At 45.3% G+C, this 20,931-nt stretch overlaps 1 protein-coding gene across 12 annotated transcripts in view; it reads right to left on the bottom strand.

The window, feature by feature from the left end:
- ARMC9 (armadillo repeat containing 9) overlaps positions 1–20,931 on the bottom strand; it is a 151,953-nt gene that overhangs the window by 127,837 nt on the left and 3,185 nt on the right. For 8 of the 12 annotated variants that reach the window (XR_006220985.1, XM_042995612.1, XM_042995619.1 and 5 more), the window contains 6 exons: positions 17,155–17,245; positions 15,367–15,492; positions 9,692–9,862; positions 7,993–8,148; positions 1,763–1,855; positions 46–70 (listed from right to left, as the gene is read on the bottom strand). Coding sequence is in view for 11 of the 12 variants with exons in the window: in XM_042995612.1 (XP_042851546.1) it covers positions 46–70; positions 1,763–1,855; positions 7,993–8,148; positions 9,692–9,862; positions 15,367–15,492; positions 17,155–17,205 (622 nt within the window). In the remaining variant the exon portion in view is untranslated. Of the gene's footprint in view, positions 1–45; positions 71–1,762; positions 1,856–7,992; positions 8,149–9,691; positions 9,863–15,366; positions 15,493–17,154; positions 17,246–20,767; positions 20,905–20,931 lie in introns of all 12 variants that reach the window. The other 4 variants (XM_042995614.1, XM_042995613.1, XM_042995621.1 and 1 more) reach the window with 3 other exon arrangements.

Here is a 20,931-nt window from a genome sequence, read left to right as displayed (position 1 = left end):
ATTAAAAATGTTAATATTAAAAAAATGTTAATCTACATGATTTACCTTTGTTACTCTGTCCATTCTCCTTCTGGGATGAGAAAGAAGTTGAGGAAAACAGGCAATGAAGATAAAGTACTCACGGTATTTCACGTTGTGTGGCCAAGCTGAGAAAACCTTAGCAAGGTGAAAAGCAATTCTCAGGAGAGTAAAGGCCGTTTCCTAATGTTGCTATATATATAGCTGAGACAGGTACTAACTTCTCATACTTGGAGGCTCACTCTCAAGTGAATCATCTTTTCTCTAGCTCAATTACTGCTGCATGCATGCAAGTCTTACCCTGTTCGGTAGCCCCCTAAGCGGCCTCCTGACCCCCTTCAAAAGACGTTCCCCACTGCTACTGAACATTCTACTAAAAAGGAAACTGAACTCGTACCCTTCAACTCTGCCCCTTCATTCTAAAGCTTTACCCTAAGGACACTGAGACTGGGAAGACAGCCACAGAGCACAGTAGCTGAGATCACAGATTCTGAAGCCAGACTGCCTGAGTTCAAATCTCAGCTCGCACACACCCGGCCACATGACTGAGGGCAAAGTATTTGTTTGGTTTGGGTTTTCTTAATTTTTTTGGTAACAGCTTCACTGAGACATAATCCATGTATAACTCACTCATTTCAAGTATATATTTCAACGGTTTTCAGTCTATTCACAGAGTTGTGCGACCATCACCGCAATCAATTCTAGTAAATTCTCATCACCCCCCAAAAGAAACCCTGTACCCATTAGGAGTCCTCCCCAGTTTACCTACCCTCCCTGGCCCCAGGCAACCACTCATCTGCTGTCTCTATTGCTTTGCCCTTTCTGGACCCTTCATACAGATAGAATCATATAACATGCAACCTGTCATGTGTGGCTTCTCTCATTCAGCAGAATGTTTACGAGGTCTGTCCACGTTGCAGCGGGTCAGTACTTTATTCTGTTACAAGCCTGAATACTATCTATGCATCTTATTTATACATTCCTCCCTTGATGGACACTTGGGTTGTCTTCACTTCTTGGCTGTTCTGAGTAACGCTGCTGTGAACATTAGTATACAAGGTGCCGCGTAGACATGTTTTCAGCTCCCCGGGGTACACAGCTAGGAGTGGAATTGCTGGGTCATACAGTAACTCTGTGTTTAAACTTTTGAGGAAACAACCTGTTTTCGAAGGATATTTAATGAAATGCGGAAATGCTCTCTTCGTTTGATAAAAATATTTAAGAATATACACGTGACAGGTATGTATGCTTAAACATTACGTACTTCTGGGTATATGTATGTATACAAATGCATTTCTGTGCTTTCCAAATTTTCTATAAAAATTATGGTCAATTTTATAATCAGGAATACAAGGATTGATTTTTTTTTTTAATGTAAATATGAGCATGGTATCCTCCTGCTTAAAATGCTTCAAAGGCTCCTCATTACTTGCAAGACCTCATGCAAATCTCTGTGCCGGCCCTGCCTAGTGTCTTTCTCTCTCCCGTTCCAGCAATACTGAATTCTGTGTCGTTTCCCAAATATACTCTCAGTCCTTTTGCATGTGCTGTTCCCTCTACCTGGAATTCCCTTTATGTGCCTTGACACACTCTCCCATTAATGCTTCACACAACTCATAAATATGAAAGCAACAGTATCAATTATCCCTATTCATGAGGCAACCTAAGCCAGTGCGCTACTCCAGGGCCCTGGGTAGGGGGTGGGGGGTGGGGGGGAGGGTCTCCATCTGCTTCAAAAGGATACGTATAATGTTAAAAGCTTTGGCGTGTTACTGGCTTTAAAAATTAAAGCCAGAAACTTTTCCAACTTCAACTTTAATTCTGGAGTCCAAGAATCCTGAAGAAAAAACACACACACACACAAAGAAAAATAATAAAGCACTACATCATTAAATGCCAACAGCGTTGTCAAATTGTGTGTGGCCTTTGGTTTAAATAACCCTATCCAACACAGTTACTGAAATCAAAAGCAGATGCCTTGGCTGTTGTGTGATGCTGCGAAAAATAGGTTTTAGGACATCTGACCAATTCTTTATAAAAGATTCAAATACCCACAGCAGGAAGAAAGAACAGAGTTCTTTCATAAACAAGGAAAAAAGAACCCTGTACATGATTTGAATATTTCATGTGATTTAAACACAGGCATGACAAATAACCTTATTAGGTTGAATGCCAAGAAGAATTCAGTATAGTTTAAGTGTATAAGGCGCTGGCAGGCACACCCAGTTATCACTAAGTTACTAAAAGTTTCCCAAAGAAAAAGACTCATTTCCATAAATTTCATCTAGATAAGAAAAAAAAAAAAAAAAGACAGAAGCTGTTGTCTGCCTTAAATACCGCATCACGTCAAGAATTATGATATACTTTTAGTTTGACCTGTCCCTTAATAATTATTTATCTCAAATAATGCTCACTGAGAAGGAAAGGACTTAAGTAGTAAAAGTGTGACAAGCAATTATCTTTCTCAGGACAATTTTCCTTATAACCTTTATGCAAGAATATCTACCACCCAAACCAAGAAGCTCCACAGAAAAGAAGCAATATCTTTAAAACTTCGTATCTACTTACCTCTTAGGTCCTGCCCCACCCCCAGCTCATCGTCCTTATCCACACCCCCCACCCCACCCATTCTACCCAGGGCATCATCTGGCTTTTTGAAAAAATACTCTTATATTTTAAAAAGATTGTGTAGGGGCACCTGGGTGGCTCAGTAGGTTGAGCATCTGACTTCGGCTCAGGTCATAATCACAGTTCTTGAGTTCAAGCCCCGAATCAGGCTTTGTGCTGACAGCACGGAGCGTGGAGCCCACTTCGAGTTCTGTGTCTCCCTCTCTCTCTGTCCCTCCCCTGTTATGCTCTGTCTCTCTCTCTCAAAAACAAATAAACATTAAAAATAAATAAATAAAAATTAAAAATTAAGGTTGTGTAAATCCCTGACATGGCACGATCTCTTTATTTATAATGTGTGTTATGGGTTGAATTACATCCCCTTAAAAAGATACGCTGAAGTCCCAACCTCCTCAGAATGTGAGGTCACTGACAGGGAGGGCTGCTGTAGATGTAATTAGCTAAGATGAGTTGTACTGGACTAGGGTGGTCCTTTATCCAACATAACCAGTGTCCTTACAAGAAGGAAATTTAGACACAGACACAGAGAGAAGATGGGCCTGCAAAGACTGGGGACTGGAGTATATGCTGCCATGAGCCAAGGGACACCTGAAACTACTCGAAGCTACTAGAAGCCAGAAGAGCCAAGGAAGGCGCCTCCCCCTAGAGGCTTCACAGGGAGCGCGACCCTGTGATTTCAGACCTCTGGCCTCCTGACCTGTGACAGGAAGTTTCTGCCATTTAAGCCCCCACTCTGTGGCCCTTTGTCACGGCAGCCGCGGGAAGCTGACAGAGCGTGCCGCAGCTCGAGGCTTCTGTGTTCAACGCACAGGAGAGAATCACGGGAAAGGACTGCTATGTTGGTCAACATAAATCAAGACATCTTAAAAAACAAAACAAAACAAAACCTTTGGGACATGTAGACTTGCAGCTAAATTGCTCTGTTGCTGACTACTATTTTGCATAACAAACAAATCTGTCTTTCCAACTTAACTACTGACCTTATGATGCTCTGCTAATGACAGGGATAAATAACATTGCGATAGAACCTCTTTGGGCGATAAATCCCTTATTATTATTATTTTTTTTTCTTGACTGCTCTTATTCTTCTGTTTGAGAACAAGGACGTTTCTCAAGTCCAATGGGCACCTGCCTCCCCAGCTCCCATGGGACGAGGGAAGCACGGGGCTGGTTCTGCTGTACCGCCTGCACAAAGCCACTCACCCTCTTCGTGTCATAGTTTCTTCACTTGTAGAATGTGGACTTTACACTAGAGTGATTGTCTGACTTGTTTTTTCCCAACAGCAAAGCCCTCTGATCACTCAAAATCTTGCCCAGAACCCTAATATATGAAATGAGTAAGAGTGGGGCTATTCCTGGGGGGCAGGGGGCAGAGCTCACTGCCTACCCGCTTACCTGCTGCCTTCTCTCCCCCTCGCAGGGCGCACAAGAATTCCTTCCATTTCTTTCGGTCTTCACTAATTAAGCTTAACTTGGCTCTTGCTATATAAGCGCCCAAAAGTTTTTCTGGAAGTAATCATTAGAGGAATACCCAAGTATTTCTGCACGGAGATGCTCACTGACAAACTGAGTTTGCTGAAAAGAGCTCACTACAGTCGCTACAAAGGAATTTCCTTTTCTGGCAGCTCAGCAGAAATGACAACCTGAAAAAGCACTGAAAGCAACTAAAAAAGTTGGATAAATAAAGCATCTTATAAAATGCATCCCTGAGTGGCATGAAAGGCAAGGCAGAGGCTAAAAGTGAGTTTTCACTCTAAGGATAACCCAGAGTCTTGAAGACCTTCAACTTGAGTTCTAAGAGCTGTCACAAGACGGAAGACACTAGGATTCAGACGCTCACAGTAAACAATCTAAAAGAAGACCCTTGCATAAAATTGGGATCCCAGGGCACCTGGATGGCTCAGCTGCTTAAGCGTCCAACTTCAGCGCAGTTCATGATCTTCCAGTTTGTGAGATCAAGCCCCGCGTTGGGCTCTGTGCTGACGGCTCGGAGCCTGCAGCCTACTTCGGATTCTGTGTGTGTGTCTCTCTTTCTCTGCTCCCCCCCCCCCCACTTATGCTCTGTCTCTGTCTCTCAAAAATAAATAAATGTTAAAAAATTTTTTTTAATTGGGATCCCAAAGGGCTATACCATCAGGAAAAATTCAAGGACGAATCAATCCACTTCCTAGAAGGGGACAGCAAGGAAGTCTACCTGTCTTGACCTTGACATTAGGTAGAAGGGAGGAAAAACTTCATGTGAAAGTTCATAACCCAAACCAGTCCCATTAAAAATTGCAGCCTAGGGGCGCCTGGGTGGCGCAGTCGGTTAGGCGTCCGACTTCAGCCAGGTCACGATCTCGCGGTCCGTGAGTTCGAGCCCCGCGTCGGGCTCTGGGCTGATGGCTCGGAGCCCGGAGCCTGCTTCCGATTCTGTGTCTCCCTCTCTCTCTGCCCCTCCCCCGTTCATGCTCGGTCTCTCTCTGTCCCAAAAATTAATAAAAAACGTTGAAAAAAAAAATTAAAAAAAAAAAAATTGCAGCCTAAACTGACACTGTCTGGGTGGTTCCCAAAGCCTTGAACAAAGAATTTAATTTAAAATGATCCTGGGTTGGTAATGCCCTAGATGATTGAGATGCAAACACAGATCTTCTCTGAAAGAATCAAACTGCACGCAGGCCTCAAAAAAAATCCCTACCAGTCCCACATAAAATAAACTCATTATCAAAACTCAAAATAACTGATTTTTTTTTTTTTTTAAACAAGGATGGGCACCTGGGTGGTTTGGTCGGTTAAGCACCCGACTCTTGATTTCGGTTGGGTCATGATCTCGTGGTTCCTGAGATCAAGTCCTACATCGGGCTCCATGCTGACAGTGCAGGGCCTGCTTGGGATTCTCTCTCTCTCTCTCTCTCTCTCTCTCTCTCTGCCCCTCCCCTGCTCATGCTCTCTTTCTCACTGAGAATAAATAAACTTAAAAAAAAAATTTTTTTTTAAAGAAATAAGAACCATGAATGAGAAGCAGAAGACACAAAACACAGCAGGATCAAATCTACAAAGGCTCCTGATATTAAAATTAACAGATAAAGAATATAAAACAAATGTTTAATATGGTAAAGAAATGAGAGAGACTTGAAAATATGAGCAAAGAATAAAAGACTCTAAAAATAATTGAAATTACAAATTCAATGAAGAGATTAAAGAACAGATTGGACACAGTTTGATGGGTAAATCTGGGAACGAGAAAATAGGTGTGAATAAATCACCCAGAATACAGCCCAGACGGAGATCACAAGATGGGACATATGAGATGTTAAGGGACAAGGAGGGCAAACATTGTGAACATACTTGACACTTACTGAACTGTACACTTCACGATGGCAGAGATGACAAATTTTATGTGTATTCTGTCACAATTTTTTTAATGAGGAAAAAATAGACACAGAAGACAGAATGAGCAAGTCCAATGCAGATTTCATCAGATCTGTAGATTAAATGTAGATTAATCAGATACCCAGAAGAAGATCATAAAGAGAACGGGGAAGAGGCAATGTATGAAGAGAAAACAATTTTCCAGAGTTGTTGAAAGACACAAAACATCACATCCAGGAAGCCCAACAAAGCCCAGGTAAAAACAGAAATTTATCCCCAGACAATCATAGTGAAATTACACAATCTTAACGGCCAGAGAAGCGAGACAGATCGCCCACACAGGAGCAGCAAGTAGACTGATGGCCAACTTCCAACAGCAGCAATGGGGCGAGGAGAGGGGACAATCATACCCTCACTGTAATGAAGGAAACCAGCTGTAAACCTACCAGTCTGCACCCCATCTGAGAAAGCGACCAAGACATTTCAGACAAACGAGAACTGAAAGAGATCTTCAAGTACAGTTGATTCTAAAGGAATGTACATAAGGCAGACGAGAAAATGATTTCTGATGGAAGGTCCTTCATGCAAGACGGAACAAATGCTGGCAAATATAAGGGCAAATCTATACACACACAGATGGAATAAAATAGTAATATCTGTAACTTGTGGGGTTAAAATATATAACTCAAATACTGGACAACAAGAGCAAGTAAACTGGGAAAGGGGTGAATGAGGTTAATGCATCCCAAGGTCCTTGCAGGAAGAGGACGCAGATATTAGCTTTAGATTTTATTACAGAAACATACTAAAGCATGTAGGATGGCCATTGAAAGAACACGTAGAGAGTAACAAAAGTAAAAACAATGGAATAAAATGACTCCCCGTGAATACCGAACTCTGCCTCAGAATGCCAGGCCAGAGCGGGCCAGGTGCCCACGGCAGCCTCAGCTGGACCCGTCCCTGACTGCCAGCTGCACCCCTGCCCGGACCTAAGCTGGGGCCACATTACCGCGCCATCATTTTCATAAACTGAAGTCTTCACTCTGAGAAAATCTAACATTTCTTTTCAAGTTCCATCACCTTCCTAACCATTTTATATCTTCAACCTCCTGGGAGAGGAAGGGGGTAAAACTAAATTTGGACAAAGAAACACAAACACAGAATTCAACTTCGGCTACTCTACAACGAGCCGGCTTTGATGGAATCTGTCAGCTACCTGGCCTTCTAAATTTAGCAGCTACTTTTTAGGAGTGATGGAAGTCGTGCGACTAAATTATAACAGGATAGGAAACGGAGATATGCTGGCTTTGGAAAGAGAAGCGTATCTGTTGTTCAGTGGCACAGAGGACTCTCCAAAGAGATTCTTGGAAACACTGTGAGATCTTTCTTTAGAAAAAGCAAACTGCATCACTATTGTTTCTGTCTCTTAAACACACTTTAATAAGCCTCTCAGGGGACATCTTAATTTTATTAGGTCAATAAAAATTACTACAATGGATAAACAAACACTGATAGTAAGTAGTATGCTGAAATGTCAACTAATGTGAAATATAACAACTAAAACAGCCACAGGCAAGTAGTCGGAAGGAAATAATAGTTAACAGCCAGGTAATCGGACACACGCCAAGCGAGTGAGACTCTGAATACCAATTAAAACATACGTGGCCGGCAGTTATGTAAAATAACCTAGTTCTTTTCACGCTACTATTTTTCAATGTAATTGGAAGACCTATCCTTTCAATACAAAAAAAGGATGCACAGAATGATTTAGGAAGTGCGTACACTTAAGAATATTTATGTCAGGCTGGGTTAACAAGTCTCAGTACAACCAAAAAGCACACTCTATGGCATAAGGAAAGTTTGTCAAAGAAATGATCTGAAAACAAGCAAGTTTTAGGGTGTTTTTACAGCATCATTCAGAAACCACTAGCGCATACAAGATGAAACCACAATGTGGCCTGGGATCCGATTCAAGATTCAGAGGCTGTCACTCACCTGGAAGAGCTCTTTAAACGAGGGGTGTACCATGGGGTTGGGAACAAAAGGCAGAGCGTAGAAAGGGAGAAACTCCGTGGTCTGGCTCAACGCCGCCCCTTTGGTCTCCAGGTAGGTTTTGAAATAAGAAATCCTCTCATCCAGGTCCTCTTTGTCCTGCAAAGAAGGGAAGATGCTCGCCCGGGGTCTCCTGCTGGACGTCCAGCCCCCCGTCCATCCCACCCTTTCTCCGAGGCTCCTTCAGTTCCAGCCACGTTGGTGGCATCCTCCCCACGTGGCCCAGGAAGCGGGCTCTCTCCAGCCATTCTAACACCACCCCCAATCTCACTCCTTGATCAAACTTTGTCAGGGGTTAAAGAGAACTAGGTATCTAGTTCAATATGCGGCCCTTTTACTTTATTATTGCTATTTTCTCATGTCCTTAAAATTCTAGACATCATTTCTACTGGCAGGACAAAACCTCACTTTGTGGGTCTATTACAACTTCCTTAACCAAGTCCCCCATTATTAGGTATCTGCACTGTTTTCCCTCGTCAGATTATCATAAACATTTGTCTGCATCCCCAGGATTCCCTCAGGTGAGACGTCTAAAGGTGAACAGGTGGACCTTTACAGTTTTTTGAAACAGAAGCTTCCACAGCATTCCTCCTTTCCTTTTGAAGCTAAGGACTGATCCTGCGGGCTTCGCCGGTTCTGTGCGATCCAAGGCAACTCAGTCCCCCTCAGGCTTCGATTTCCTCCTGCGCCTCTTTGAGCCGCTCAGCCTGGAACGGGGTGCTCTCCTTCCCTGACCACCTGGCCGCCCCAGTTACGTGTGCCCTGTGCGTGTCTGTTTCCAATCAATGCATCTCATTCCGTCTACACCGTGAATCGCTTCTCGGCCTTTTGGCTAAGATCAAGCGTAGCAGCTCCACTGTAAGCCCTCTTCTGGCCACCGGGCTTAAAATAAGATGCAGCGTTGATTGATTTTCTTTATAGAACAGGAATAGGTATAAAGAAAGTGAAAATCTCCCATGATCTCACCCCCCGTGAGCACTGTCCCGATGTACTCTAAAGCTACCACGATGTACCGTGGAGCTGCTCCCTCCACCACTCACCCCTCCTCTGGTCCCCCTGACATTTTAATGAGTGAACACAGGTGCTGGGGCAGTAGCTAATACAAGGAGAAGCCACTAAAGAAATGCGCGCGGTCAAATGTCAGCGTGGCCCTGCTCCCTTGTGTCACGCATTCTACACTCGGAGACACCCGGGCCCTGCCCTCCGCACACCTGCGCACGGCCCGCGGCGGCCATTCACCCAATGGACCTTCGCCAACTGGCGTCTTTCCGCGGCTTAAACTTAAACTTCTCTTATGACCGTCTAATATGTGGTCTCAGTAGCTGTTTTCTTAGACATACGTGTATATATTTCAAATTGCCAAATAAGGAAACTTTATCTTGCTGAGTTGTCAAAAATGTGAGGCATTGGGGAAAACCGTGCAGCTTGTAAGACAGAAATTATTAACTCTCCACGCAAACTAGAAAATAAACTGCTGGGAATCAGATAGAAAATCATTCACAGGACACAAGACACCTACTCCTTGGAAGCAATACGATAAAACGGCTACAACAACTAAATTAATGCTCAACTGCAAAACAAACAGCGCACATCCTCCTTGAACACAGCACTCAGACCCACGCAAGTCACAAGAGGAACCTACAGGTCTCCCCACGGAGTGTTTCAGAAGATAGATGGCAAAATGGATGTGAAGATAGAATTCCAACTTCTGGGCAACGGGGTCACCATCACGGATGGAACTGGGAACGTGCTCCTCCCACAGATCGAAGAACACCTTCTGGTCTCCGCTGTCAAATGCGGCAATGAGGTCCTTCTGTGGAGAAGACAGGAGACCGAACCCCAGTCACAAGGGATGGCCATTCTCCCAACACCCCAGATTATCCCAACCCACCCAATACCCCGGATACTCCACACGCTCCGGGGTTTCAATGTGATAAAACTCAGTCTCCTTTCCAAGATAAAGGACAGAAAGAGAGCTAGAAGGCTTCAAGCATCTGAGGCTGAGATTTCTGCAAACCAACCCTGGTTGCGATGTCAAGTCTGGGCTTTGAAAGGATCAGTTGGAACAGTGAAGTCCCTGAAGGGGGAGGAACCACTCCCAGGCCAAGGACTCGAGGCCAGAAAACTCACAGGCACACACATACCCTGTGGACTCGCTGACCCGCAGCGCGCAATCGAGAAAAACCAGGCCAGACCCAGAGCCCAGTCAGGCCTCAGCGGAGCTCACCCCGCCCACAAAGCAGCTTGCCAACAGCACAGCTGTGAACCGGAGCTCATCTACGCTGACCCGTTCGATCCCAGGCCTGGGATGCTGACGCATGTCCCACTGAGATGGCACTCGGGAAGTGACTACGGATCCCAACACATCCATACAGTGTCCACCGATTACGGAAGCAGGGAAGCACAGGCTACAGCTAGAGGAGGGGGCACAGGCCTGGTACCATTCCGACCTCGGGGCTGTGCGAGTCTGACTATGCAGGGCAGACGGTTTCTGGACTTACTGTGCAATAGCTGAGATAGAGAATTCTGGAGAAAGGAGGTGGCGATTATCACGCCGCCTGCCTCACTAGAAGAATGTTAAGTGTCCCATCGCAAATACCTGCTGCATAATTTGTGGATTTAAGTATAAGGCAGAATGGAAAGAACTTCCTAACAGTCCAAAGCAATGTGATTCATATTATTTTCCTTATGATATCAAATGCCCAAGATACTCAGACCTACATTTTGCGCTCATTTACAAAAGTTTTTCTTGGATTGGATTTTCTGTGGAACCTCCAGGTCCCCCCACCCAACACCATTATTCATCACTATTACTTGGTCATTGTGTTTTTACACTTTGTTTTTTCTTTTACACCTTTGAAAAATGGCTTTATAGTATTCCTCTATAACTGCCTCTTTGGTTAAGGTTGTTTATAAATGAGCTTGTTAATATAAAATGGAAATAGACTGAACAATGTTGCAGTGTCTGGTTATACTTGAAGATATTCATTAGTAAAGAATCTTCAACTACAGTTAGTACAGAAATGTTCTCTATGTCATGTGATCAAGAACATCTGAGGGGCGCCTGGGTGGCTCAGTCGGTTGAGCGTCCGACTTCGGCTCAGGTCACGATCTCGCAGTCCATGAGTTCGAGCCCCGCGTCGGGCTCTGGGCTGACAGCTCAGAGCCTGGAGCCTGTTTCAGATTCTGTGTCTCCCTCTCTCTCTGACCCTCCCCCTTTCATGCTCTGTCTCTCTCTGTCTCAAAAATAAATAAACGTTAAAAAAAATTAAAAAAAAAAAAAAAAACATCTAAATATTGGGGCGCCTGGGTGGCTCAGTCGGTTTAGCGTCTGACTCTTGATTTTGGCTGAGATCAAGATCTCACGGTTCGTGGGTTTCAGCCCCGCGTAGTAGCTCTGCGCTGACAGAGCGGAGCCTGCTTGGGATTCTGTGTCTCCCTCTCGCTCTCTGCCCCTCCCTTGTTCGCACTGTCTCTCTCTCTCTCTCTCTCTCTCTCTCTCACTCTCACTCTCACTCTCTCTCTCTCAAAAATAAACTTAAAAAAAAAAAATCAGAGAAATGCTGTTTAAAAAAAAAAGAACATCTGAATATTACCTTACTCTGGAAGGTCTTGGCATATATTTGAATGAAACTCAGAATTTTTCAAAGTCAGTCCTATAAGAAATGTCTGCCTCCTCAGAACCATCCACTTGCTGTTACTCAGCCTTGGTAACAGCGAAGGACAGCCTGTCAGCAACCAGAGGAAGAGCGGTGCCCAACAAAATGTGAGCAGCTGAGCTCTGCCTCCTCTGAGAGAACGAGGAAGCCCGTTACTGGCCGCCGCAGGGGTGGAGGGGATCTCCCCAAGTGGCAGTGCTGTTGGGGCCCGACCCCACGCCAGGCTCGCCTCTGCTGAGCTCTAAGCAAACCCTGCCATCCCTGCGAGCTGCTCTGGAGGAAGCATTCTCCCATGACAGGTCTAGTGACCGAGAGCTCTTCGTGTGAATGAGTTTACTGTAGATTTGGGAGTATTTTAAGGCTTTGAGTCAAGGTATTTTGTCAGGTGCCTTGGCAGAGTCCACATGTCAAACGGGCCATGTATAGTCTGTTCTAAATTCTACATTTGTAGGGGCGCCTGGGTGGGCCCGTTAGTTAAACGTCCGACTTCGGCTCAGATCATGATCTCACAGTTCATGAGTTCGAGCCCCACGTCGGGCTCTGTGCTGACCGCTCAGAGCCCGCAGACTGCTTTGGATTCTGTGTCTCCCCTTCTCTCTCTGCCCCTCCCCTGCTCATACTCTATCTAGCTCTCTCTCAAAAATAAACATTAAAAAAAATTTTTAATTCTACATTTGTAGACCTGTGACCAGATTTATAGATCTGTACCTGGAAACAGTCCCTGAATTTAAAATAATATCTACGTACAAAGCAATCCAGTGTTATAACTCATAGAGTCACAAATATTAATGACCTTCTCTCATATAAACCATGATCCCAGCCAGAACCACCAAGATCAGAATATTTACACGCCATCAATAGTAACTTATAAACACTACACACACACACACACACACACGCGCACATGCACACGCGCACACTGCTTAAAGAACAGTGCTTAGGGAAATTCTCCATTTACTGAGTGTCACTGAAATTGTGCAATATCTTTGCTGTTTACTTTTGTTTGGGATAGCCATCATGGTGGGTATGGCTGTCTATTGGAGGAGCAGAAAAGATATGCTTGTGGCAATCAGAAAGTTTGAAGGTTTTTCAAGTTACAGAAAAATGGACCTGAATGCATCTGAGAGATACAAACCAAAACCACAAGGTATCACTTCACATCCATCAGGATGACTACTATCAAAAACAAAACAAAACAAAAAATAAAACAGGTGTTGGTGAGGATGTGGAGAAATTATAACCCCTGTGTACTGTTGATGGGAAGGTATGATGCAATTACAATGCAAAACAGTATGAAGGTTCCTCGAAAAATTAAAAAACGAACTACCACATGATCAGTAACCTACTTCGGGTATAAACCCAAAATAACTGGAAGCACACCTATGCTCGTAGCAGCGCTATTCACAATAGCCAAGAGGAGGAAGCAACTCAAGCGCCCGTGGACGTATGAATGGATACACAAAATGTGGTACAGACACGTAACAGAATATCCTTCGGCTTTAAAAAGGAAGGAAATACTGTCACATGCTACAACATGGGTGAACCTTGAGGACATTATGTTAAGTGAAATAAGCCAGCCGCAAAAAGAAAAATACAGTATGATTCTACTTATATGAGGTATCTTTAAGTAGTGAAAGTCATAGAAACAGAAGTAGAATGATGGTTATTAGGGGCTGGGGGGAGGGAATGTGGGTAGTATTGTTCAACGGACAGAGTTTCAGATTTGCAAGATGAAAAAGTTCTCGACATCTGTTTCATCACAACATAAATATATTTAACACTACTGAACTGTATACTTAAAAATAGGTAAGACGGTAAATTTATGTCCTGTGCTTTTTAAATCACAATTTTAAAAAAAGGCCCCAGAAACACTGAAGTGTGTGCGGCTGGCGCTGCGTGTGATGTCAAACCAGTTGCAAAAAGTGCACGGCAGCCATTTCTGAAGATACCAGCTACAGAGAGAAGTTTCCAGACACAGAGCTTATCCTGGTTGTGTGTGAGTTTCACAGAAGATTCTGACCATTTTGCTAGTTAGCTATCAAGGATTTGTTAGATTCCTCTCAACGGTACCTTCAATTAAGAGATGCGCACATAGTTTTCCAACTTGCGGGGTAACGGTGGGTGGCCCTTCTTCCTTCTGAAGGAACGTGGGGAAACTAGGTGCTGAGCACCCAGGACTGAGGCTGAGATTCTGAGGAAGAAGCTCCACTCTGGTTAAGAACAGCCTCTGTGTCCAAGTCTAACAATGGCTCGATTCTGGTTTCATGTTCTGAAAAATGTGCTCTGGGGATGGGAGGTGCCCCGCCAGGCTGCCCACTGTGGCAGCATCAACAGAAGAGTCTGTGTTTGACATGGCGGCAGCTCAGTGTCCAGGTGCCTGAGGTCTGGAGGGACACTGGGCAGAGGGCACAGCCCCAAGGGCCACTTCAACAGTGCCCCATCCAAGGGAGTTGGGGATCAGGAACAAAGGGATCGTGGCTGCAGCCTTACTTCCAGCTCATCGATAGGACTCTCAAATTAAGTGTCAATTTTTTCCTGGAAGTAGGCGTATCAGAACAAATGAAGTTATTAAAATAATAAAATCATGCAAAGCTGAAATACACTGTCTCAGGAAGCAGCATGCTCTCCTGACACTGAAGGATTCAAGGTGAACCAATCACTTACTTGGAATGTTACAAATGAGATGGAGGCATCGAATAACAGATCCAACGAGGACCTTTAAGGTCCCTTCTAATCCTGAGAGCTGAAGCCTGTATAATGTCTGTCCTCCGCAGCCCCTGGCATTCACAGAACTGCTCGGCCTTCCTTTCAGGACACTGCCTTTCAGTATGACTCTCGCTCCCTGCCCCCTCCAATCTCCCCAAGAGAGAATGAGAGCACCTGGAGGGCTGAGGTTTGTTTTGGTCTGGTTCACCACCGTGTCCCCAGAGCCTAAAATTCACAACCTATGCTGCTCAGGATGGAGATCACATTTGTTTCTGTTCCTAAGCATTGCATGGTTTCTTCTTTTTCTTCTTCCCAAGAAATGTACTTATGTGAAAGGTATTACATCACAACCCACTTCCTAGAGAAGGTATACAGATTTAAAGATGACATTACTAATTCATATGAAAACACCTATGCATCTAAAAGTCATTCTGGGGTCGCTTGGGGGCACCTGGCTGGCTCAGTCAGTAGAGCATGCAACTCTTTTTTTAAAATAAAGTTTATTTATTTATTGGGGGGGGGGGAGAGAGAGAGAGAGAGAGAGAGAGAAAGAGAGAAAGAGAGAAAGAGAAAGAGAGAGAGAGAGAGAGAGAGAGAGAGAGAGAGAGAATCCCAAGCAGGCTTTGCACTATCAGCACAGAGTCCAACACAGGGCTCAATCCCATGACACGTGAGATCATGATCCCAGCCAAAATCAAGAGTTGGACACTTAACCAACTGAACCACCCAGGCAGCCCTAAAGCATGCAACTCTTGATCTCCAAGTTGTGAATTCAAGCCCCAAGTTGGGCATAGAGCTTACTCCAAACAATCAATCAACAAATAAACAAACAAACGAAAAGTCACTCAGACCAAGTTCCCAGAACAATGCCAATATTCTCTAATAATGGCATGTTTTACAAGTAGGGAGCATCTTGATTATTGACAGAGATCAAAGAAAAGCAAAATGTTACCTGGATGACCAGTGATTTGGAATCCCTTAAAGAGCCACCTGCTGTTTTAGATAACGGCTTTCCTTTTATTTTGCATTCTTTTGAAAATGTTTTCAAGGTGTCTTCAAATTCAGCAAAATCTAAATACTATAAAAAAGAACATAAGTGTATATACATTTCTCTATTTTAACATCAACAAAGTAACTGCCTTTGAAGTAACTGTACCAGCTCCGTGTTATCACCAATTCATAACGGGGTTAATCTTTGGGAGAATTTGGGATCCAGCTTACAATTTACTTGGTTGACACACATGCCAAGAGCCTAGAAAGACAGTATCATAGAACATGCTTATTTACAGAAAATAAATTTGTTTTCAGGCAAAAAAAAGTGAGCTGCACGATTCATTACCATTATTAATAGAAACAAAATGATGTGTGCAGCAGTCTGAAAAAGGCAAAAGTGATCTTCAGAAGGCCTGATGGCTTTGGGTCTAGTAGGTCTCTGGGAATCTGCTACTTGAAACAGGCACTAGAAATGCCTGCCCTTAAGAACAGAAGATAAAAGATGGGCAATGTCGGCAGTGACCTTGGAGCACGGCACTAAAGCTCACTGCCTGTCTCGAGACACCCCTCTCCTTTGCCTTCCCCACCATGTACTCAACCGTCGTCCTCCACACTCCTCTGCCCTCCTTCTCAGTTTGTGGCAGTCGCCTCCTGCCACCTCCTCGGGGTAGGCTACTTCCCCAGGCCCTGTCCACAACCCATTGCTGTGATGGCTTTAAGAATTTATTCATGAGATGGGGCGCCTGGATGGCTCAGTCGGTTGAGCGTCCGACTTCGGCTCAGGTCATGATCTCACGATTCATGGGTTCGAGCCCCGCGTCGGGCTCTGTGCTGACAGCTCAGAGCCTGGAGCCTGCTTCGGATCCTGTGTCTTCCTCTCTCTCTGCCCCTCCCCCCGCTCATACTCGGTCTCTGTCTCACAAATAAATGTTAAAAAAATTTTTTTTAATAGTAAAAAATTTTTTGAAAAAATACTTTATTCACGAGCACACCAAAAAATGACTAAGCTTCATTTCCGGGATAGATGCCTTGCTCCACTGCCGTGGCTCATGGTGCCTACTGGACGGTTAATCACAGAATAAAACAGCAGCTGCGGTTTCTTTAGCACCGTCGACGTGCTAGCCCCGTGCTAAAAGCAGTAGAGAATATATAAAAGCACAGGGTGTGGGTCCTGTCCTTCAAAAGCTTTCATTGTAGCAAACCTAAATGTCCATTCATAGGGAACAAGTTAAGTAGACGCGGCCACTCGATTTGAAATATTCGACAGCATTAAAAAGTATGAGGCAGATCACAGGAAGGCAGTCACACTATACTACTGTGGGTGCAGAAAAGCCAAGCTTCAGAACAACAGGTACGACAGCATATTCCATTTTGTAAAGCAAACTATAGACATGTACATGTATTTTGCATATTCGCTGAAAAAAAGTCTGGAAAAATACACTAACCCATTACCAGTGGTCGCTGCAGGAGTGGAACAGGGTAATGAACTTTTTACATTTCCACATTGTTTGCATCTTTACCGTGAGCACATGTTACTATTATAATTTTCTTTAAAGAAATCTTTTCAAGTGACTTTAAGATTTCAATTTAGTTATGAAAACCAAAAATACATATATAATGGAAACCAGAGAACTCTAATGTAAGGATAGAAAACACATTTATTATAAGACACTATAAAATGTGCTGCATTATAAAACATGAGTTTTCAAGATCTTTTTTTCTGTGACCTGTGTGTGGCAAAACATACCTCTTTCACTAGTGCAAGTAATTCTGATTCGTGAGCCAGAACGTCCCCCATGTTGAACGGTTACTGTTAATTCTCACGGCAGCAAAAACCTCTACAAGGCAAAAGCAGAAGATAAAAGCTTTCACTACAATCATCTGTGAAGTCATAAAAAGATGGTTGTGGTGGGCAGGATAATGGCCCCCCATTCTAACCCCCAGAGCCCCTATGTCGAGTTGCACATGGAATTAAGGTTGCTAATCAGCTGACCTTAAAATAAGGAGAGTATCTATGATTACCTGGTGGGCCCAGTGTAATCACCATGATCCTTATAAGGAGACAAGAGGGTCAATGTCAGAGTGATGCACTGCTGGCCCTGAAGATGGAGAAGGGACCCCACACCAAGGAATGAGTGCAGGCAGCCTCTAGAAGCTCGAAAAGGCAAGGAACAGACTCTCCTCCGGAGCCTTCAGAAATGAACAAGCCCTGGGCCACCAGGGGGCTCAGTCAGTCGAGCGTCCGACTTGGGCTCCGATCACGAACTCCCAGTTTGCAAGTTCAAGCCCCACATCGGGCTCTGTGCTGTTAGCACGGAACCCGCTTCAGATCCTCTGTCTCCCTCTCTCAAAAATAAACATTTAAAAAAAAAAAAAATGAACAAGCCCTGTGAACACCTGGATTCTAGCCCAGGGAGACCCATTTTGGGCTTCTGACCTCCAGGTCACTAATTTTATGGTAACTTATTACAGCAGCACTAGGAAATACAGAGGCTAAAGTCCGACGTAATTCCTTCTTCTATGACAACTACTTAAAATGAGTGTGAACATGGGCTAGAAGGCGGTGTAAATGAGAATCAAGGCTTGCTAATGGATTGGGGACGATTATTTTTCTAATGTGCCATAGTGTGGTATATGTAATTCAAGCGATCAAGACCACAAAGTACATTTTAGAACAAAACAAAATTTGATAAGATTCATTCACTTAAGAAGGACATGCATTAAAATTAATCTGATATAAATAAACACAGAGTCACCAATTCCTCACACAGCCTCCAAGTAAAAAATAGTAACCGGGGGCACCTGGGTGGCTCAGTTGGTTAGGTGTCCAATTCTTTTTTTTTTTTTTTTTTAATTTTTTTTAATGTTTTTATTTATTTTTGAGACAGAGAGACAGAGCATGAGTAGGGGAGAGGCAGAGAAAGAGAGGGAGACACAGAATCCGAAGCAGGCTCCAGGCTCCGAGCTGTCAGCACAGAGCCTGACGCGGGGCTCGAACTCATGGACTGTGAGATCATGACCTGAGCCGAAGTCGGACGCTCAACCGACTGAGCCACCCAGGCGCCCCTAGGTGTCCAATTCTTGATTTCGGCTCAAGTCATGAGCTCGCGGTTGTGAGATCGATCGAGCCTTGCATTGGGCTCCATGCTGGGTTGAAGAAGCCTGCTCAAGATTCTCCCTCTCCTTTTCTCTCCCTCTCCCTCTGCCCCCCCACTGCACATGCACACCCATTCTCTTGAAAGAAAGAAAGAAAGAAAGAAAGAAAGAAAGAAAGAAAGAAAGAAAGAAATCCGTAATGTTTCTGGAAGACCATAATCATTTAGCCTCACAGTAATGGAGGAGGAAGTGATACATATTTTCACAAGTGTTAAGGTTCACGTACTAGAGAATTTATTAGGTCAGTTTGTTTTTGTTTTTTGTTTTCTTTTAGTTACATGTAAGGATGCACAACGCCTATGTACATGTCCAAATGTTTAAATAAACAAAACGCTGCAAACGTTTTGAAGAAGTACTTTCTACTTTTTCTGTCCCCAGGTGTGCCCAAAGCAGCCACTCCCTGAGCCGCACCCCCAGGCTCTTCACCCACACTGGGTGCCCATAACCAGGGGAATGAAAAAGCCTGTGCACTAATACTAACTACCCACTCACTGGCACCTGATCTGGGGCAATCCCCGAAACTCGGAGTCTCTTTCCTCTGTGAAATAAAGTGGAGAATTGACCAGATCTCTTCTATTACTAAGAACACACGATTCTGTTAACATTACATCTGCCCATTACAGTGCCTTTGATTTGAATTATTTGAGCGTAAGTCGGGTAGATTAAATTTAGTAACTTGCCCCGTTTTCATTCTCTGTCTCACCATCATCTCGTGGCCCCATCTTTCCCAACGTATGGGGACGCCATCTCCCGTTCCCTCTCTCCCTACTTCAGTTGCTAGCCTATTGACAAGTGATCTTTCCCCTCCTGCTTAGGACCCTCCTGGCGTTCCACCACCCTCCGGACCAAGGCCACGCTCCTTACGCCCACCTCTCAAAGGCTACACGGCTTGGCCTCCCACACTCTCCTTTGCTCTGTGAACTTGAGGTACAAGGGCCACAGAGTGGCCGCACCCACCGGACGCCCACAGCCCACGCCTGCCTTCTCTCTGCACTTCCTGCAGACACCCTCCAGGGACTCCCATCTCATTCAGGTCTCTTCTAAATGTCACCTCCTCAGAGAGCTTGCCCTGACTACCCTTTCTAAGGGGTGAGCCCCATCACTTCTAAGTCTTCCGTCCTGCTTTATTTTTCTCAACAGCACTAACCACCATCTGACTCGAACACCCATCTGCTTAAGTACCGCTCGCTGTGGATTCAGGAGCTGCATCCCCCGGCGTGCCCGGGGCCCAGGCCAGTGCCTGGCACACTGTAGTTGCTCAAAAACAACGAACGGAAGTAATTTCAGATGTGAGGAAAAGACAGCAAGAAGGGGACAGAGCCTGGAGAAGAGGGGTGTGGGGCTCTTTTAGACAGTGTGGGCAGAGAAGGCCTCCCTGGGAACATCTGGGTGGAGACGCGAGGATGTGAGCACTCCCGGATCCGGGGAGAGGGGTCTGCAAGCGTGGAGGCCACAGAGCGCTGAGGACCGGGGTGGGGAGAAGCGAGGCAGACACAGAAGGCCTGGAGGCGCGGGCCAGGTCAGACAGGCCTTGTGTGGGCGAGCGGCCTGAGCGTGATGGGAAGCCCCGAGAGGGCCCTGAGGAGGGACTGCCAACCCCGATTTACGTTTCCCAACAGCAGCGTCTGCTGCGTGGGGAGAGGCTGAGCAGACCGTGGGCGGAAAGGGGGTCACGGCCGAGCCCGAGCTAGTGACGAGGGGAGTCTGGACGAGCCGAGGGGAACCTCGTGAAGTGTTCGGGTTCCGGACGTGAAAGGGAGAGGTGCACAACCTGCTGATGGACTGGAGGTCGGGGGTGAGGGTAAGAAGGGAAGGAAGACACGCGGGCCTGAGCAGACGCCATCTGCTCAAGTGGGGAGGAAGGGGACAGGGGCCGTCTGACAGGTCATCAAGAGTTCTGTTCCGGCCACAGTCTCGCAGGCCCACGAGGCACCCCGGCAGGGTGTGAAGAAGGCGGGTGCGTGGGAGCCCGAGTAAAGGGGAAGGTGGGAGCTGGAGATCAGCATCTGGAAACTGTCAGCATAAAGATGGCATCTCAGGAGACAAGGCTCCTACACGGATGGGACTCCTAGGGAGGAGGCGTAGCGGAGAAGAGCTCGGGCCCATGCCTGAACCCTGGAGCACTCAGGTACCAGGGGCTCAGGGAGACAGAAGCGGCCAAAGCAGTGACTTGTTGGTGGGACACGAGCGGGAGACTGTGGCACCTGGGAGCCAGGGAAGGTGTTCCCCTCGCCAACTGCCACTCTGCACGGTCGAGGAACACGCGGGGAGAAGACTCAATCCCTGGATTTGACAACACGGCTTTGACAGCGATGTGGACAAGAACAGTGAGGACAGGTGCCTGAAAGGAAAGGGTTAAAGAGAGAAG

The sequence above is a fragment of the Panthera tigris genome, chromosome C1, assembly GCF_018350195.1.
Source record: "Panthera tigris isolate Pti1 chromosome C1, P.tigris_Pti1_mat1.1, whole genome shotgun sequence".
Lineage (NCBI taxonomy): Eukaryota > Metazoa > Chordata > Mammalia > Carnivora > Felidae > Panthera > Panthera tigris.
Note: the sequence above shows the minus strand (reverse complement) of the source record. Positions and strands in the feature narration are given on the sequence as shown.